General features: G+C 42.7%; 1 protein-coding gene across 1 annotated transcript; it reads left to right on the top strand.

The window, feature by feature from the left end:
• Positions 1-428: 428 nt before the first annotated feature.
• On the top strand, positions 429-20,068 carry LOC114267239 (uncharacterized). Its single transcript, XM_082881314.1, has 2 exons — positions 429-1,158; positions 19,920-20,068. The coding sequence occupies exons 1-2, from the start codon at positions 429-431 to the stop codon at positions 20,066-20,068; spliced, it is 879 nt and encodes a 292-aa protein (XP_082737440.1).
• Positions 20,069-22,143: the final 2,075 nt, after the last annotated feature.

The following is a 22,143-nucleotide window of genomic DNA, read 5'->3' as shown; positions in this document are numbered from 1 at the left end:
AGCCTTGGATGGTTTGTTAGGGGCACTGTTGGCACAGCACAATGAGCATGAGAAAGAAAATACCTTGTATTACTTGAGTCGTACTTTGGTTGGGACAGAAGTCAATTACTCTCCTATCGAAAAGACATGTCTTGCCTTGGTGTTTGCCTTGTAAAAACTAAAGCACTATGTCTTGGAACACGAAGTCAAGTTAATATCAAGAGCAGACCCCTTGAAATATATACTTTCACGGCCCATACTTTCAGGGAAAATTGCAAAGTGGGCTGTAATTCTCCAACAATTTGCAATTGAATATGTTCTCTAAAGAGCTGTAAAGGGGTAGACTCTAGCAGATTTTTTGGCAGCACATCCTGTACCTGATGACTCACCTCTAATAACTGATTTACCAGATGAAGAAGTTATGCAAGTAGAAATCCAGAAAGGATGAGATGTATTTTGATGAAGCTTCAAGGAGTCCAAATGGCAAGAAGCAAGAAAATCCTAAAAACAATAAAGCTGGAATTGGAATTGTGTTTGTGACTCCAGACAATGTTATAATCACCAATTCTTTTGCCTTAAGTGAAGGATGCTCCAATAATGAGGCAAAATATGAAGCTGTAATTGCTGGATTAGAATTGGTATTACAAATTCCTATTGAAGAACTCTCAATTTATGGAGATTCAGAATTGGTGGTAAAGCAACTCCGTGGAGAATACATTGTTAAGAAAACAAGTCTCATCCCGTATCATGAAAGGGCTGATCAATTGCTTTCGCAATTTAGGAAAACACATATTTTCCATGTGAAGAGAAGAACAAATGCTCGAGCTGATTCACTTGCAAGTTTGGCTGCATCATTGACCTTACCAGATAGCAAAACAATTACTATCACGGTAGGTGAAAGAAGGGTGCTACAACCTTTAAAAGAAGTTTCTGACTTGGTTCCAATCTTGGTCGTCACCACGAAGGGAGAAAGCGAGGAGGATTGGCGGGAACCATTCATTGCTTACCTTCAACATGGTAGGCTACCTGAAGATAAAGTAAAAAGAATTGAAGTGAGACGTAGGGCTATCAAATTTGTCTTGTGGAAAGATGGGTTATACAAAAGGTCTTTGGATGGAATATACATACGGTGCATAGCCAAGGAGCGTATTGAAGAGGTAATGGCAGAAATACACGCAGGTGTATGTGGGGCACACCAAAGTGATCCTAAATTACATATGTAGCTAAAATGGTTTGGATACTATTGGCCGACTATGATTGCAGATTGCTGTGGACGCGCCCCGAACGCCTCAGGAGAATCCCGTTTCGTTCATTTGGGCTTACCACAGTTCGGACTCAAATGTCACGGTTCTGAATCTAATCTCACAATGTGCGATGTGAGACTGATAAATCACCAAAGAGTCCAAATCCGGCAAATCATTTTGGAAAATTGATTTTTAATAAAGAATTGCCACACATGGATTACTTTGCCAGATACAAAGTCGCCACCTAAATATTTTATTTTGGGAGAATTTAGGAAACCCTGACTCGTGCCTAAGGCCACGTGTCCATCATCACCAAAATTACCTCGGCTCGGGAACTTGGGTACGATTGGGGAAGGTCATTTAATGAGCACCCCCGCTCACCCGATCAAAGATCGGCCTGTACTAAGCATGATATCTTGTTTTTGAAAACACATGCGCTCTTATTCCGATTAATTAGATAGTCTTACTACGTGATGTGCACAGCAAACAAGTATAGACTAGATCGCCTAATTTGGAACGAAGCATCGCATATCCGTTTGTTTGGAAAATGGTTTGAAGTTTGCTACTTGCAAGTAGGCTAAAATGCGGATTCCAATGAATTGTTCCAATTCAAGTAATCCAACTAAGCAGTTAGCCAACTAAGCAGTTAGCCTCATGGCAAGAATGCTTTCATGGCAACATTTAACACACATGTAGTATGCTAAAGCGTAAACACTCATAGTGTACTCCGAGCCAAAACAAGGAACTAGTTAGAAATCGAGCATGATCCTAGTTCATGTGAAGATGGCTAATGCAACACATACGAAAATACAGCTAAGATAGGCTCGGCTATCTAGAATGTTATGTGAAATGCAACTTGGTACATGTATTCAAATTGGAATTGAAATACAATGCAGTTAGTATGATGCGCCAAGCCCAATGTATGCAATACAGATGAATGGATGCACGCATGCGAGCAAAAGGTATGCTAAATGAAATATGCCCTAAAACTAACCATCGTAAGCGGTTAAGTAAAAGGGAGAAAGAAATGGGGGTTAGAAGACATGCATCACACACACGCACGTTTATTACAATAATTGGCTCTCTTGAGGGAGAGACCGAATAAAGAGCTAACTAGCTAACCTAAGCTAATTAAACTAATTATTACAACACAATTAATTAACTAATCCTAGTTAACTAATTATTACAAAACAAATTGAATAGCTAACGCATTAACTATTAAAGGTATAGACCAAAGCAAAAGCTAGCTATCTAAGCATGGCAGCTAAGGAAAGCAATAAATCAGGAGGCTTAGAGGTAGAGGAATGCATGCAAGCCCGGTCACCTCGTTCGGAAATCCAATGCGATGCCCCGATTTGCCTCTGTTTTCATTTGTTCTCGGAAACTTGCACCAAGCTCCAGAAAGCTGAAAATCCACCTTGGGAATCCAGTGGGAGGGTGGCCGACCACTTTTGGTCTCTCTAGACCCCTGCCGACCACTTTTTGTTGTTGAAAACCAAGAAAAGTGGTCGGCCAGCTACTTTTTCTGGCTGGCCGACCAGTTGTTGCTGCCAGACTCCAGTTTTCTGCGACAGAGAGCAAGAAAGGGCATGGCAATGTATTTGCAAGATATATGTGCACAACCACCCTCCCTATCATGTCATGAACTCAAGGGAGTGTAGGTTCTGGACCCTCGGGCCACCAATCGTGCATTTTCATGCATGATGGCTGAGAGGCGAAGTTGCACAATTCAATATAAAATGAATGCACAAGTAAACACATAAAGCCTAAAACTCTATCATGGATGATCAAGAGCGTCGGCGACCGGGAATTAAGGCACGTTTCATCACTCTAAGTATGAAACGTCCCTCTTTTCCCGTGTTTGGACTAACACCAATTCCAAACACGATGTATGCAAGAAACAAGGCATGCACAATGCTATGTAATGGAACCTTACCATGTGAACATGCAACTACATGGCATACTCAATGCAACTAGCAACCCAGCATACACAATGCAAGGCATAACATGGCATACACAATGCTAAATGCTAAGAACCAGATGGCATACTCAATGTAAGACAATCATGAGGGTTCTTAACACAATGTAATGCATGCATGCACAATGCAATGCAACAAGGGCAACAATGTGTAATGCACCAAACATGCAACAACATGCAAACCACATACTCAATGGACTTAAACTGAAATGGACAGACCTCAATCATGCCAAGACAGTGGCCATAATACTAAAATGAAGGCACCGAAGACACATACAAACTTGCATGCCAATTGGCTCACCAACTAAGGCACTAAGGTGCAACTCTTAAGAACACTTAAAGAGTGAAAAGCATGGAACTGTAGCAACACTAAGGGTACTGAAATTAGACAAGGAATGATGCCAAATCATTCAAACAACATAAGTATGGCATGCAATGGTCCCTAAAGCTTAAGACAAGCAAAGAGGACTACACATGAGGCATGCAATACATGGCATAAATGCATGAACTAAGCATGGACAGAGCCCAAGTAGGTCAAAACAAGGACCTAAACATGCTGAGATGAGGGCTCAAAGGCCTAGGCATGCAAGCATACAAGCTAAGGCATACACTAGGCAACGAATGCACAACCCTTAGAGGCACTCAAAGGGTGAATGGAGTGAGAACATAGCAAGTCTATATGCTCTGAAATGTCATGTTAGGTGATGCCAAATCATATACACAACACAAATGAAGCATGCTATGGTGCTCAAAGCTTGAGGCAAGCAAGAGCATTTGTACTACAAGTATGCAAAAGTCTAAAACATGCATGGAAGAAAGCCAAAACATGTTAGCATGAAGGGCATAAGACATGATGCATACAAGGCAAATAAGGTAGATTACACTACACCTATTAAGACCAAGCATGGAATGACTTAAGCAATAAAAATCAGAGTTATATCATGGCAAAATAACCCCAAATAAACACTGAAATGGTGTCTCGCAAGCTATGACATGAAGGCATACGCAATGGTTCATGTTAAGACATAAAGGAGGAAACCCTCCAATGCATTGAATAGGTGATAAATACAAGTGTGTGACGATGAAACATGGACTGAAATCACATAAAAAGTGATGCCAAATCATTGAAATAGGCCAAATAGAGCATGCTAGTGGACTTGGTGTACAAAGCTAACAAGCTAGATTGAACTATAGCTATACAAAGCAAGTCATGCATGGCCAAAACAACCAAAATCAGAACTAAAGCATGTTAAAACATGGACCAAAGCTTCATGAAGTTAAGCCAAAAGCATGATAGAATGACATGTTACAACATGACGCATGTTAGGCTATTTCATGGAAATGCGCTACAAGTGCATGGAGCATGCAAAGGCTAACCAAACCAAACCTAAACAGAGGTATGAAATGATAAAACAAGCCCAAGAACATGTTGAAATGGACACAACATAGGCTAGAAATACATGCTACTTCATGAAGCATACAAAGCTAGTGTGTGTGATTTACACTACAAGTGTATTAACCATGCATGGAATGACCAAACCACACAAAAAAAGTGGTATGCCTCAGCAAAATAACCACAAATACATGCTAAGACATTGTCAACATACACTTAACAAAGGTGCTCAAACATGAGGCCTATTAAGCATGTAAAGAAGACACAAGGAGAGGGGATGGCTCTCCCATTTTTAGGACCTTAAAACACCATCCCCATCACTGAAATCCCTCTGGATTTCAGTGGTGGGAAGGCCAAAACAAGGTGGTCCCGAAGCTCACAAAAGAGGCTAAAAAACAAGGCCAAACAAGGCCTAAGAGGAGGTAAACAACCCCAAACACAAAAGTGATCTTAAACAAACTTTTTAAGCATGCAAAAATAGAACTTTTATCAGTTATGAGCTAAGCTTAAAACAGCATGAAAGATAGGCTAAAAGCTTAAGCAAGAAATGGGGATTTAAAGGTCAAATGCTCACCCTTGAAGACCCTCTTTATAACTGCAACTCCAGCAGCCTTTTTGAACTTAAACCAGTCCAAGAACACCAAAAACAACCTCAAGGAGCCTCAGCAACACAAGCAAGGTGTTTAAGTGTGTGTTTGTGCACAAAACTGAGACAAATCTACACTTTTGAGCACAAAAATGAAGCAAACAAGGCAATATAGATACAACACTATATCTATCCTTTTCCCTCAGATTTTCTGAACCTAGAGGAGGGAGGAGGAGCTTCCCTCTTATGGAAGAGGAAAGGCAAAGCTTCTAGGAGAAGCTAAGCACCAAGGCAATCCCTCCATACACGTGTATGGAGGATGGGTCTAATGTCCTCCAGCTGGCACAGTTGGAGGAAAATTTCTCCAAAAAGGTGCCAAAAAGCAGCCGACCACTTGAAGTGGTCGACCTGCTAGTTTAAGTGGTCGGCCGACCACTTTAGGGGGTCAACCAGAGCAAAAACTGGTCGGCCATAGGTGGGAGAGGTCAACACACTAAATGCAAGGTGGTGGTGTGGTGGCTGACCAGAAAAGATGGTCTAAAGACCAAGAAAGCCAGTTATCTGACAAGAAAACTAGCTGGCAGAGGAAGAAGTGGTCGGCCAGGAGAAATACTGGTCTCCCACCCTTGTACCACCTTCCAAACAAGGAAAACAAGGTTTGTACCCAAAACAAACCAAAGCGGATGCAAGACGAGAAATCGGGAGGCGAAACACGCGGCTAAAAGCCTCGAAAACTAGCTGACGAGCATCAAAAGTGGTATGTAACCACAAAAGTGGTCTCCAGGACCACAGTGTTCCTCTAGGCAGAGGCAACAAGGCGTGGTTCAAAAACCACGCCAAACGGAGAATGTTAAGCGGTCCCGAGACAAGGCGCGCAGCCAAAGGCTCCAAAAACTGAAAACTAGTCTCCAAACGGGAGAAGTGGCCTACGACCACGAAAAGTAGTCTACGACCACAGAGAGATGGTCTACAAGACCACTCCCTCCCTCCGGGAAGGGGAAACAAGGCTTGGTCCCCAAACCGAGCCAAAGTACGAAGAGTTTTGAGGCTTGGAGGCAAGGCTCTCAGCCAAAACTCTTAAACCTCAGAACGAGCAGAACATGCACCATCACCGAGCGCTCAATCGATGACGTCTGAGTCTTAAGGTTAGTAAAAAATGGGGTGTCTATAGTTGCCCCTCTTTGACAGAACTCAGAAGTCATAAACGACAGGAGTGAGTGTTAAAGCCCAGAGACGACCCATTTTTGACAAGGCCGAAGACTTAGACAAACAGGCAAGATAACAAAGAAATGTGCCCGCAGGCAGGGGCAAAATGCAAGTGACATGCACAAAGCCGAACATAACTTATGATCATGTGAAGAAAGTTGTAACGAAGCAATTATGCAAAATAAATGCAACAGTTTTAAGCAGGGGAATACTAAACAAACTACATTACATGTAGAAAGGATGTAAGAGAATTATACAATTCTCATTACGTTTCACGCGGAGTACATACAATACTTGTCTGGTTCGTCTGGTCGTGCCAGTTTCAAATGAACCGTACATACAATATCGTGCCTGCAAAAGAGAGAAACTCAACAGGTACAATATTGTTAGAAACATGCATAGCAATGCAAGCGAAAAGTGCGTAATAATGCAAGTCGAGGGATGCATGACAATGCAACCTAAGTGTGATGCATAACGCAATGCAGTAACAAGTGCAGGTAAGGTGTGCAAGATAGCGCGAATGATACTATGTAATGCACAAAATAGTGCGATTGAGGTGCACAAGATAGCGCGAATGAAATGCAATGCACAAGACAATGCGATGCGCAAGATAGCGCGAATGAAATGCAATGCACAAGACAGTGCGATGTGCAAAATAGCGCGAATGAAACGCAATGCACAAGACAGTGCGATGCGCAAAATAGCGTGAATGATATGTAATGCACAAGACAGTGCGATGCGCAAGATAGCGATGCGCAAAATAGCGAATGATATGTAATGTACAAGACAGTGGAATGCGCAAGATATCGCGATGCGCAAAATAGCGCGAATGATATGCAATGCACAAGACAGTGCAATGCGCAAGATAGTGCGATGCGCAAAATAGCGCGAATGAAATGCAATGCACAAGATAGTGCGATGCGCAAGATAGCGTGATGCGCAAAATAGTGCGAATGAAATGCAATGCACAAGACAGCGCGATGCGCAAGATAGCGCGATGCGCAAAATAGCGTGAATGATATGTAATGTACAAGATAGTGCGATGTGCAAGATAGCGTGAATGATATGTAATGCACAAGGCAGTGCGATGCACAAAATAGCACGAATGATATGCAATGCACAAGACAGTGCGATGCGTAAGATAGCGCGATGCGCAAAATAGCGCGAATGAAATGCAATGCACAAGACAGTGCAATAAAATGCATGCACAATGCAAGTAATGGATGACATATTCCAACCATGTTGGAATCATGAGAGGAGGGAAAACAAATAATCAGGCGCGTACACAACACAACCTGAGACAAATTCTAAACACGCTGAAATCGTGTGAGGAAAAGGGGCAGTCAAACCACGTTGAAATCGCGAGAGGAGGTCCAAAACAAACCGCCCAAGCACGTACACGACGCAACCTGAGATAAATTCCAAACATGCTGAAATCATGTGAGGAATGGGGGAAGAGGGAGGAACAAAGGGACATATCCCCGTGTTCCGGAAAGGTTCAAGCACTGGAATATATTCCAAATGCTTTTAACCGAAAAGGAAGAAACATAGGGACATATCCCCGTGTTTCGAAAAGAAGAGAAACATAGGGACATATCCCCGTGTTTTAGAATGGTACGAGCATTGGAACGTATTCCAAATGCTCTAAACCAAAGAGGGAGAAACATAGGGACGTATCCCCGTGTTTCAGAAAGAAGGAGAAACCTCTCAGCGTGGCACACGCTAGAGGGGAAAGGGAAAACCTCTCAGCGTAGCACACGCGAGAGAGGAAAGGGAAAAATCTCTCAGCGTAGCACACGAGAGAGAGGAAAGGGAAAACTTCTCAGCGTAGCACACATGAGAGAGGAAAGGGAAAACCTCTCAGCATAGCACACGCGAGAGGGGAAAAGGGAAAACCTCTCAGCGTAGCACACGCGAGAGGGGAAAGAAAAAACCTCTCAGCGTAGCACACGCGAGAGGGGAAAGAAAGCATCTCTCAACGCATCACACGTAAGAGAGGAAAGAAAACATCTCTCAGCGTATCACACGCAAGAGAGGAAAGGAAACATCTTTTAGCGTATCACACGCAAGAGAGGAAATGAAGCATCTCTCAGCGTATCACACGCAAGAGAGGAAATGAAGCATCTCTCAGCGTATCACACGCAAGAGAGGAAATGAAACATCTCTCAGCGTATCACACGCAAGAGAGGAAAGGACACATCTCTTAGTGTATCACACACAAGAGAGGAAAAGGAGCATCTCTCAGCGTATCACATACAAGAAAGGAAAGGATTGTGCAAGAAAGCGCGGTCATTCAAATGCGTGTCAAACGCGAGAGAAGAAAGGTATCCAAACACGTGCCAAATGCGAGAGGAGGAAGGCATCAGTCAAACTGAACCGGAACTTGCCCGAATGAACAGTACATACAATACCGTTCATGAAAGAAACTTGAAAGGTAGAATGCAATACAATGCAAGATGTTTAAGGAATGCAATAAACAGACAGAGCGGCGCTTTAGAAAGCACCTCATGAGGTGGGTGGCGGTAAACCGCTCTGCTCTGATGGGAATCTCCCCTTGTGTTCTTCGAACACTTACCTTCAACTTATAGTACAAAGGTCTTGAAATGCTGACAAGGAGCAACATCTGCTGGGGAAACCACAGATGCCATTTTCCTTCCTGATCATATTCACAACTTTCCCTATTCTACAATGGAGTGACAGACTAGGTTGGTTCAGTATCCAGAATTGAGATGTATACCCGCTACCTCAACCTATGGGGCTTCCATACAGATTTCAAGCCGGGGATACACCCCTGGGTATTTAAACCAGACTTTAGTCTCGAAAATTCCAAACCTTTGTGTTCTAGGCAACAGCCATTCGAACTTTAGTTTCCACCAACGCAATTAATCTCCTAGGAACTCATTGCAAACACAGCCAAGATGCCTCTGGCAAGGATTGGTACTCTAGGAGAGCACTTCTGATCGCCATTCTGGCATGGAAATAGTCAACACAGTATTTGGTTCACTTTGAACACACAACTCGTATGGCACACTGCTCACTCTGAACACACAGCTCATAACACAGTACTTGGTTTACTTGGCACACGGCTCATACAACGCACTGCTCACTCTGAACACACAGCTTATAACACAGTACTCAATTTATTCTGCACACGGCTCATTCTGAACACACTGCTCATTCTGAACACATAACTCATAACGCAGTACTCGGTTTACTTGGCACACGGCTTATACAACGCACTGCTCACTCTGAACACATAGCTCATAACACTGTACTCTGTTTATTCTGCACACGGCTCATTATGCACAAACAGTTCAATCTGAACAGACAGGATACAAAAACGGAACATGCAAAAGTTGAAACAAACTCGGATGCTCCAAATTTTCCCTCTTTTCTATTGCTTTGCAACCTGGAACCTATAGCTTCAGATAGGTCCTAATTCTACTGTTCTGACATGACCTGGGTTGAACCTTGCAGTTTTATGAAAGAACAAATCTAATTTTGCACAAATGTGGAGAATGACACAGCACTCCGAACATAAAACGATTTTTTGAAATCGAGAAATGAGTTCTTAACTGGGTATTGAGCCTACGACCGAACACAACGCAAAACGACTTAATAAAGAAAGACAAAAGGTAAACAACCTAAACACATCGAGAAACACTAAAAAAGACTCAAAACAAGAATTGAGACAAAACAAAAGAGACACGACACTTAGACGTGTTACAAAGGCGAGAGACCTCTCAATTCGCGAGGAGCCAGTTTCTTCGGATATTGGTTCCCACCCTTCCTCATTTGTGATTCTTATATCACTCGGCCCTCAGACTCTGTTTTTCTGAAAAAGCCCTTTTCTCACTTTTTCTCTCATCGCACATTTTTCTATTCTTCGATCTCTCATTTTTAATCCCTCCCCTGGGTGGTTGATGAATAAACGAGAAATTGAGGGCTCTTGCCCCTAGCATTCCGCTAGATTCTTCTTCTTCTGCTCACAACAGTGAATTTTCCCACAGAGGGATTGTGCTACAACTGGGTGTGTAGCAAATCTGCAGCTGACATGTTGATGACGCCTACTGGGGAGTTTGGACGTGACGAATTGTGTCCAGATAAGGGAGTGGAATATCCTGATCCACTCCAGTTCGTGCTTCATACTTAGCTTGATACCTCGTTGCTTGGAGGGTGAGAGAGCTTTCAGCCCTTTGTTGTTAGCTTTAGTCGTGCCCTTTTCTGGCAGGTAGAGTGCCCTTTCTGTAGGTAGAATGCCCTTTCTGGCAAGTGTGGTGATAATGGGGAAAAGACAGAACACCTAGCTTAACTGTGCCCCTAGTTCATCATTTTGACCATTTTTTTGTTTTGGTTTTCTACTAAAACAATTTTGACCAACATGGGAGTTAAATTAACACACTTGTTCGATTTTCTGATTTGAAATCATGCAAGTTAGGCTATGAGCACTGGAAATTTTCCTTTTTAGGTCCAAGAAAAGGTCCAGTTTTGGAAAAATGGAATAATTTTTGAGAGAATTAATCAACCTCAGTAAAAATTCTCAAAAACTGTTTTTGCAAATGGCCACTGCTCAACAAGCACGGAACCTACTCTCGCGATGCACAACCTTAGATCCAAAATAATGGAAAATTGCGCCTTGTCTGAACGGCACTGCTTGGCAACAGAAAATTGCCCCTTGTTTGAATAGCACCGCAGCACACTGAACGGCAACGGAAAGTTGCCCCTTGTTTGAATAGTACCGTAGCACACTGTAACTAGTTCTCAAGGTGGCAATCACAACCGAACTCTCGGATACAGAGAAGACAAAGATAATCAGAGCCATTACATGGACACAATCGATTTGGAAGTGTTTATGGCTGGACTTCAGAACGAAGTTGCCTACGTATCCCAAACATGGGAATCAAGCCTTACGTAGTTCCGGTTAAGGTACACTCGTGTATTAACCCTCACCTTTTACGCTCTAACTTTTGCCAAGGCTGCCCTTCTGGGTTTTCAACCTTGCGAGCTTTGTTTTTCTTTTCTTTTCATTTCTTTTGGTGTCTTTTCTTCTTTTTTCATCTTTTTCTTTTTTCTTTTTCATTTTCTTCATTTTTTATTTTTGTTCTTTTCTTTGCTCTAACTTTTGCCTGGGTTGCCCTTCCGAGTTTTTGGCCCAGCGAGCCTCTCAAGGGTAAAAGTGTAGCTTGGTCCATGCCAAATGGTTTGAGGATCTTGATGCCATATGAATCCAGGAGAATGGCGGCTGTTTACTGATGATGTAGAAGTCCATCCAATGGGAGGCTGAATTTGCCCCTAGTGTTGTGGATAGGAACTCAATTGTTCTTTAGCAATACTTTCTTCTTTCTTCCCTTCTGGGATTTGGCATTCTTGCCGATCTTCATTAGCTTTGAGAAGCATCCCAATTTTTGGCTCTTCGAGCGCATCTGGCATTTTTGGTGCCCCTAATTCGAGGGGTGCTGCTGGCCTAGCTTCACAAGCTTCCTTTGATCACATCTGATCTTCTTGATCTGACTTTCTTTGCCGCTGATTCACGGGCTACTTCAAATTTGGCCACACAGGTCTCACATTGTGGTTGACCGTTAAACATTCTGAATTAAGGTTCAAGGTTTGAGAGCAAAGGGGAGCGGGTCTCGAGGCTGAGAGTGATCCTAAGCTGCATAATCTCAAGAACGATCCCACACAGGTCTTCGCAGGACTGTGCAAAACATTTTTTTGAAATCTTTTAAGAAAGCGACTAATCGCTCGCGCTGAAGACAATGTAGAACCAATCTGGATCAAGCCAGGATCCTTCTCAGCACTCACGTTAATAAGCATGATCTCAATCATTAAGGGCTTAGCATGCCTCTCTTTCTCTCAATCGATCAAATTTTGCAAAACCCGAGGAATTCCTTCTTCTTCGTTTTTATCATAATGTTCAAAAAGTTTTGAAAAACTTAGGTCAATGCAATGATTTCAAGGCACAGAAAAAGCAGGTGGAATGTACTACCGTTTCATCCAAATTTGCTAGCACAGCAAGTTCAAGGCAGAAACAAACATAAAAGCATGAAAACCACAGCTGTTTCACTCAGATCTTCTGGTGTAACCGGCTCCACGGCAGAAACAGACCCAAAAGAAAGCAAAAAAGACAAGCACAAAACAAAATAGTGATGCCCGAGGTAACATCCCCGGAATCACCCGACTCCTATACAACAGGACTGACTCGATACAACAAGACAGACCCTAAACAAAAGATTGACTTAAAGCAAAAAGACAGACTCAAAACAACACAATAGAACTGACTCAATGCCCAAGCCAGAATGTAAAATAAACAGCATTCGCAAATGCTCAAAATAGTGCGTGCCATACGCAACATCTGGAGTAAACTGAACGCTGCCCGCAGGTGGTTCGTACCCCGATCACATACTCGTGCTATCCCCCAAGTCCACTGATCCAGTGACGATAGACTTTGCTGAGCTTGGTGGGATGATAACCTCGTCATCGATCAAATCTTGCACTTCATGGCGAAAAGGAAAGCAATTGTCGGTGCTGTGACTAGTTTGTTGATGGTATGCACAGTACTGGGTACCATCATGCTTAGCTGGAAGGGGATTCGGGAGGGGGCGAGGCTCAAGAGGTTTGAGATGGCCTTTCTTAACAAGAATTTGAAGAGCCTTGGACAAAGGCATATAGAGGGCATGGAAGACCCTGCAACCCCGGGGTTGGTACTTCGAGGTTTGTGGATTTTTGCTGGGCGCACTAGCAAAAGGGTCGGTAGGCACTGGCTTGGTCTGCTGATTTTTCCCGGATGCAGAATTAGGGTTGGAAGAAGCAGTTCTGGTACGACAGTCCTTCTCCCGATTTTCCCCTTGGCTTGAACTGCCCTTGGTCTGGGTAGGGAAGGTGTCATCCACATTTTTTGCAGCAACTATGAGTACCTGTCGCTTATTCAGTTCCCCGACTTTCAAAGCCTCAACAGCTTACAGAATTTGTTTATAGGGATCAGTGTTTGCCCCCATCTTGTTCTTTCCACTAGCCTCAGCTTGGTGGAAGGTTTGGGTTGCTATATCAGTGTGAAGTCCTGTTGTTGTTGGCATGCCATTGCCTATACATAGGATGGGTTCAGGTTGGCTGAGTTCAATTACAATTAGCCCCAGTAACGGGGGCTCCTCCGACATGAAATTCTTAACATGTGACATGGTCGATGGTGGAGCTGACATTCCGAAGGCTAGATCAGCCACAGATCTCTGAAGGTCGCCGATCATTCCCATCAGCTCAAAAGTGGTGGGCTCACAGGTTTGAAATACTTGGGGTTCCTAGATTGGATGTGCGGCAGGTGACCTGGGTGGGCATTGTATTTCAACATCGGTCTCACCTTGCATGGCGATTCCTTGGTTTAGTGCTGTTGCCATGACCCTAATTTCTTTTGAATTTTGTGTCATCACGAGTCTGCTTAACTGAACAGAGGAGATGTGACTGGTGACTGATGGATCAGATGAACCGGTGAGCCTTGACTGGCCTTTCTCTGTCTTGCCTCAGTGAAGGAAAATATCGGTTGCTCTTGAACTGAATCTCTGACGTGGCAAAGTCTATTAGCATAAGTCTAATGAGCCCCGGGGGATATTGGAGCCTTCTGAAGCTACGGTTCCAAGACTACCCCTAGCAAAAGAGAAAACAGGCAGCACCTCAGTCCAATTTTACCAGAACGGATATGAGCAAAGCTGAATGACTGTACTCTCTACTGAATTCTGCCTAAAATCCTGCCTCTAAAATGATACCCTCAGGTAAAACTGATTCCCCCAAAATACTGATGCCCTCAGGCCAGATACCCAGACTTGCAAATTGATATACACAACCCTGTAGAGGCACACTCTGACAGCAAATATCATGCAAGTAAGAGCTAAAACATCCCTATGGAGGGGTAGGGTTTCCCTGTCCTATTTTGTCAGGAGATAGGGTTTCACTACGCACACAGCGGTTTCAAAACAACCTACAATCGGGTAAGCTACCTGCCCTATCTTGGAATGGTTACTATGGATTCCGAATATGCACTAGGTAGAATGGTCAAAAAGGGTGCCTCGGTAAAAACCGAGGTTTGTGTTCCCGTCGTGGTAGAGCCCGCAACCGGTCAGCCTTATGGCACGCTTCTCGAAGCAAGCCTCCGGCAAACCGTTCAGGAATAGCATACGGCAAACACGGTGTCCTAGGCGCACCAATGCAAATGCAATGCAAGGAGACACATAAGTGTAGTCAAAACAAGATATCATGAGTTTGAGTCAAGTTCTCTAACTCCCCAGCAGAGTCGCTAGAAACTGTGGACGCACCCCGAATGCCCCGAGAGAATCCCGTTTCGTTCATTTGGGCTTACCACAGTTCGGACTCAAATGTCACAGTTCTGAATCTAATCTCACAATGTGCGACGTGAGACCGATAAATCACCAAAGTGTCCAAATCCGGCAAATCGTTTTGGAAAACTCATTTTTAATAAAGAAGTGCCAAACATGAACTACTTTGCCAGATACAGAGTCGCCATCTAAATATTTTATTTTGGGGGAATTTAGGAAACCCTGACTCGTGCTTGAGGCCATGTGTCTGTCATCACCAAAGTTGCCTCGGCTCGGGAACTTGGGTACGATTGGGGAAGGTCATTTAATGAGCACCCTCGCTTGCTCGATCAAAGATCGGCTTGTACTAAGCATGATATCTTGTTTTTGAAAACACATGTGCTCTTATTCTGATTAATTAGCTAGTCTTACTACGTGATGTGCACAGCAAACAAGTATAGACTAGATCGCCTAATTTGGAATGAAGCATCACATATCTGTTTGTTTGGAAAATGGTTTGAAGTTTGCTACTCGCAAGTAGGCTAAAATGCAGATTCCAATGAATTGTTCCAATTCAAGTAATCCAACCTTCACCCACAGGTATTCAGGCAGTTAATCAACTAAGCAGTTAGCCTCATGGCAAGCATACTTTCATGGCAACATTTAACACACATGCAGTATGCTAAAGCGTAAACACTCACAGTGTACACCAAGCCAAAACAAGAAACTAGTTAGAAATCGTGCATGATCCTAGTTCATGTTAAGATGGCTAATGCAACACATGCGAAAATACAGCTAAGATAGGCTCGGCTATCTAGAATGTTATGTGAAATGCAACTTGGTACATGCATTCAAATTGGAATTGAAATACAATGCAGTTAGTATGATGCGCCGAGCCCGGTGCATGCAATACAGATGAATGGATGCACGCATGTGAGCATAAGGTATGGTAAATGAAATATGCCCTAAAATTAACCATCGTAAGCGGTTAAGTAAAAGGGAGAAAGAAATGGGGGTTGGAAGACATGCATCACACACACGCACGCTTATTACAACAATTGGCTCTCTCGAGGGAGAGACCGAATAAAGAGCTAACTAGCTAACCTAAGCTAATTAAACTAATTATTACAACACAATTAATTAACTAATCCTAGTTAACTAATTATTACAAAACAAATTGAATAACTAACGCACTAACTATTAAAGGTACAGACCAAAGCAAAAGCTATCTATCTAAGCATGGCAGCTAAGGAAAACAATAAATCAGGAGCGTCAGAGGTAATGCATGCAAGCTCGGTCGCCTCGTTCGGAAATCCAATGCGATGCCCCGATTTGCCTCTGTTTTCATTTGTTCTCGGAAACTTGCACCAAGCTCCAGAAAGCTGAAAATCCACCTTGGGAATCCAGTGGGAGGGTGGCCGACCACTTTTGGTCTCTCCAGACCCCTGCCGACCACTTTTGTTGTTGAAAACCAAGAAAAGTGGTCGGCCAGCTACTTTTTCCGGCTGGCCGACCAGTTGTTGCTTTTCTGCAACAGAGAGCAAGAAAAGGCATGGCAATGTATTTGCAAGATATATGTGCACAACCACTCTCTCTATCATGTCATGAACTCAAGGGAGTGTAGGTTCTCGACCCTCGGGCCACCAATCGCGCATTTCCATGCATGATGGCCAAGAGGCGAAGTTGTATAATTCAATATAAAATGAATGCACAAGTAAACACATAAAGCCTACAACTCTATCATGGATGATCAAGAGTGTCGGCGACAGGGAATTAAGGCACGTTTCATCACTCTAAGTATGAAACGTCCCTCTTTTCCCGTGTTTGGACTAACACGTATTCCAAACACGATGTAAGCAAGAAACAGGACATGCACAATGCTATGTAATGGAACCTTAGCATGCGAACATGCAACTACATGGCATACTCAATGCAACTAGCAACCTAGCGTACACAATGCAAGGCATAACATGGCATAAACAATGCTAAATGCTAAGAACCAGATGGCATACTCAATGCAAGACAATCATGAGGGTTCTTAACACAATGTAATGCAACAAGGGCTCGATGTGTAATGCACCAAACATGCAACAACATGCAAACCACATACTCAATGGACTTAAACTGAAATGGACAGACCTCAATCATGCCAGGACAGTGGCCATAATGCTAAAATGAAGGCATCGAAGACACATACAAACATGCATGCCAATTGGCTCACCAACTAAGGCACTAAGGTGCAACTCTCAAGAACACTTAAAGAGTGAAAAGCATGGAAGTGTAGCAACACTAAGGGTACTGAAATTAGACAAGGAATGATGCCAAATCATTCAAACAATACAAGTATGGCATGCAATGGTCCCTAAAGCTTAAGACAAGCAAAGAGGACTACACATGAGGCATGCAATACATGGCATAAATGCATGAACTAAGCATGGACAGAGCCCAAGTAGGTCAAAACAAGGACCTAAACATGCTGAGATGAGGGCTCAAAGGCCTACGCATGCAAGCATACAAGCTAAGGCATAAACTAGGCAACAAATGCACAACCCTTGGATGCACTCAAAGGGTGAATGGAGTGAGAACATGGAAAGTCTATATGCTCTGAAATGTCATGTTAGGTGATGCCAAATCATTTACACAACACAAATGAAGCATGCTATGGTGCTCAAAGCTTGAGGCAAGCAAGAGCATTTGTACTACGAGTATGCAAAACACGAAGCATGTGATCAAGGCAGCCCAAAATAGTCCTAGTACATGTTAGAATGAGTCTAAAGCATGCATGGAAGGAAGCCGAAACATGTTAGCATGAAGGGCATAAGACATGATGCATACAAGGCAAATAAGGTGGATTACACTACACCTATTAAGACCAAGCATGGAATGACTTAAGCAATAAAAATCAGAGTTATATAATGGCAAAATAACCCCAAATAAACACTGAAATGGTGGCTCGCAAGCTATGACATGAAGGCATACGCAATGGTTCATGTTAAGACATAAAGGGGGAAACCCTCCAACGCATTGAATAGGTGATAATTGCAAGTGTGTGCCCTTGAAACATGGATTAAAATCACATAACAAGTGATGCCAAATCATTCAAATAGGCCAAGTAGAGCATGCTAGTGGAATTGGTGTACAAAGCTAACAGGCTAGATTGAACTATAGCTATACAAAGCAAGTCATGCATGGCCAAAACAACCAAAATTAGAGCTAAAGCATGTTAAAAAATGGATAAAAGCTTCATGAAGTTAAGCCAAAAGCATGCTAGAATGGCATGTTACAACATGATGCATGTTAGGCAATTTCATGGAAATGCACTACAAGTGCATGGAGCATGCAAAGGCTAACCAAACCAAACCTAACCAGAGGTATGAAATGATAAAACAAGCCCAAGAACATGCTGAAATGGACACAACATAGGCTAGAAATACATGCTACTTCATGAAGCATACAAAGCTAGTGTGTGTGATTTACACTACAAGTGTATTAACCATGCATGGAATGACCAAACCATGCAAAAATAGTGGTATGCCTCAGCAAAATAACCACAAATACATGCTAAGATATGGTCAACATACACTTAACAAAGGTGCTCAAACATGAGGCATATTAAGGCATGTAAAGAAGACACAAGGAGAGGGGATGGCCCTCCCCTTTTTGGGACCTTAAAATGCCATCCTCATTACTAAAATCCAGAGGGATTTCAGTGATGGGAAGGCCAAAATAAGGTGGTCCTGAAGCTCACAAAAGAGGCTAAAAAAAAAAGCCAAACAAGGCCTAAGAGGAGGTAAACAATCCCAAACACAAAAGTGATCTTAAACAAACTTTTTAAGTATGTAAAAATAGAACTTTTACCAGTTATGAGCTAAGCTTAAAACAGCATGCAAGATAGGCTAAAAGCTTAAGCAAGAAAGAGGGATTTAAAGGTCAAATGCTCACCCTTGAAGACCCTCTTTATAACTGCAACTCCAGCAGCTTTTTTGAACTTAAACCAGTCCAAAAACACCAAAAACAACCTCAAGGAGCCTTAGCAATACAAGCAAGGTGTTTAAGTGTGTGTTTGTGCACAAAACTAAGACAAATCTACACTTTTGAACACAAAAATGAAGCAAACAAGGCAATATAGATACAACACTATATCTATCCTTTTCCCTCAGATTTTCTGAACCTAGAGGAGGGAGGAGGAGCTTCCCTCTTATGGAAGAGGAAAGGCAAAGCTTCTAGGAGAAGCTAAGCACCAAGGCAATCCCTCCATACACGTGTATGGAGGATGGGTCTAATGTCCTCCAGCTATTCCAGTTGGAAGGAAAATATCTCCAAAAAGGTGCCAAAAAGTAGCCGACCACTTGAATTGGTCGGCCTACTAGTTTAAGTGGTCGGCCGACCACTTTAGGTGGTCAACCAGAGCAAAAACTGGTCGGCCATCGGTGGGAGAGGTCAACACACTAAATGCAAGGTGGTGGTGTGGTGGCTGACCAGAAAAGATGGTCCAAAGACCAAGAAAGCCAGTTATCTGACAAGAAAACTAGCTGGCAGAGGAAGAAGTGGTCGGCCAGGAGAAATACTGGTCTCCCACCCTTGTACCATCTTCCAAACAAGGAAAACAAGGTTTGTACAAAAAACAAACCAAAGCGAATGCAAGACGAGAAATCGGGAGGTGAAACATGCGGCCAAAAGCCTCAAAAACTAGCTGACGAGCATCAAAAGTGGTATGCAACCACAAAAGTGGTCTCCCGGACCACAGTGTTCCTCTAGGCAGAGGCAACAAGGCGTGGTTCAAAAACCACGCCAAACGGAGAATGTTAAGCGGTCCCGAGACAAGGCGCGCGGCCAAAAGCTCCAAAAATTGAAAACTAGTCTCCAAACGGGAGAAGTGGCCTACGACCTCGAAAAGTAGTCTACGACCACAGAGAGATGGTCTACAAGACCACTCCCTCCCTCCGGGAAGGGGAAACAAGACTTGGTCCACAAACCGAGCTAAAGCACAAAGAGTTTTAAGGCCTGGAGGCAAGGCTCTCAGCTAAAACTCCGAAACCTCAGAACGAGCATAACATGCACCATCACCGAGCGCTCAATCAATGACGTCTGAGCCTTAAGGTCGGTAAAAAATGGGATGTCTACAATTGCATAGATTATGCTCGAAGATGCCATGTCTGCCAATTCCATGGAAACTTTCTCCACCAACCCCCAGAGCCTTTACATTTAACAGCTTGTTCTTGGCCATTTGCAGCGTGGGGTATGGACATTATTGGTCCTTTTGTACCTCCATCTTCAGCAGGATATCGATACATCCTAGCTGCAACTGACTATTGCTCAAAATGGGCAGAGGCCATGGCTTTAAAAGATATAAAAAGCACAGTTGTCTCTGAGTTCATCTGAACCCATATCATTTACAAGTTTGGGATTCCAGAAAGTATCATCATGGATAATAGACAGCCGTTTAGGAGTGATGCTTTGAACAAGTTATTTGCCAAGTACAAAATCAAAAACAACCATTTATCAAGATATCATGCACCTGCCAATGGTTTGGCAGAAGCTCTCAACAAGACATTGTGAAAAATTCTCAAGAAGATGGTGGATAAGAACAAAAAAGCTTGGCACGAAAAGTTACGAGAAGCTTTGTGGACTTATCGGACTTCGCATAGAACTCCTACTTAAGCAACCCCTTATTCGTTGGTTTTTGGAGGAGAAGCAGTGTTACCACTTGAGGTTCAAATACCATCATTGCGAGTGGTAATACAAGAGTCCTTAACAGAAGATGAAAGTGCAAGAGTGAGGTTGGCTGAGCTGGAGACCCTGGATGAAAGAAGGTTGTATGCTCAATAGAAATTAGAGATCTACCAACAAAGGATGGCAAATGAATTCAATAAAAGAGTGAGGCTTCGTTCCTTTAAAAAGGGAGACTTGGTACTAATGGTTAGAACACCCATAGTAGTCTCACGAAGAACCAAAGGAAAGCTTGAGCCCAAATAGGAAGGACCTTATGTTATTGAGAAGGTTTATTCTAATGGGGCCTATTTGTTGATAACGATGGATGGTGACAGAATCATTCCCCCAACCAATGCAAGGTTCTTGAAGAGATATTACCCTTAAGAAAGCCTGCTAGGTTGAAAACCTGAAAGGCCGACCTAGGCAAAAGTTAGGGCAAAAAAAAAAAAAAAAAGAGTCAAAAACCACCAACGGTATTGTATGTGGTTAAACTGCTAAAATATCCCACCGAAATCTAAGGTGGTAAAACATTGGATACTCCTGGCCCGCAAGAGTATAAACTGTGTACGGCCAAACAAAAGTCAAAAACCACCAATAGTATTGCATGTTAAACTGCTAAAATATCCCACCGAAATCTAAGGTGGTAAAACATTGGACACTCCTGGCCAGCAAGAGTATAAACTGTGTACGGGCAAACAAAAGTCAAATCCCACCAATGGTATTGTATTTGGTCAAACTGCTAAAATACCTCACCGAAATCTAAGGTGATAAAATATTGGATACTTTTGGCCTGCAAGAGTATAAACTATGAACGGCTAAAATAAGACAAATCAATTAAAAAATTTCATATAACAAATAAATCTATCACTGAGCGAAATTTCATAAATACATTATGTTTGGATGAGTAACAAAATAAAAGTGCATTCATTCATTAAGAGAAACCTTAGCCCTTTCAAAAGCACGTTCCACAACACTGTGTTGTTCATTCTTCTTCTTGTGCTGGCTTAAAACGTTCAGAGCAGTTTGCACGTCTTCTTCTGATTTAGAAACACTCTCGGAAGCTTGTGCAAAATCACGCATAAAGGATGCATGTTCCGCTTGGGTGGATGACAATTCCTCTTCAAGTTGTTTGAGTAGCTCTTTGGTTTGAATAATCTTTTGATTAAGACTCGCAATGTGCTCATCTGACTTGATAATTAAAGCAGACAACTGTTCATGTTCGCCAGAAACTTTGTCGAAATGAAGCTTCTTCTCATAGTATTGGGCTTCAAATTCTGCAGTAGACAAGTTTGAAGAATCTACAAGTTGGGTTTTCAAAGCAAAGCACAGCACCCAAGGAATATCTTCACCTTCTCGTAAAAGGAGATGAAGTCTACACCCAAACTCTTCAAAATGATGAAAACGTTGTTTGCTACAACAATCATGCCATTAACATCCGTCATTGATTGAAGAGAAATAGTAAGACCTTTCTGAATATGGGTGGCTGCTTCGTTAGAGGAAGTTCCCTAAAGAAGGCTAGATGGAGCAAAGGGTGCTTCAAGTTTGTCAAATAATTTGTTAACCCCATTTGCTTCAAGTAAGTCTGCAAGAATTTGGGCCTCTTCCGAGGTATCAGAAATAATTTCGTCTGTCTCTTCCAATGCGTCAGAAGTAATTTCTGTGAAAATAGAAAGAGATACTCAATGAAAACATAGAAGGTAAAAACAATATATATATATATATATATATGGATGAATGAAGTATAC

This window comes from Camellia sinensis, chromosome 7, assembly GCF_055761805.1.
Source record: "Camellia sinensis isolate YWXY chromosome 7, ASM5576180v1, whole genome shotgun sequence".
Classification (NCBI taxonomy): domain Eukaryota; kingdom Viridiplantae; phylum Streptophyta; class Magnoliopsida; order Ericales; family Theaceae; genus Camellia; species Camellia sinensis.
This window is presented reverse-complemented; position numbering and strand designations above follow the sequence as displayed.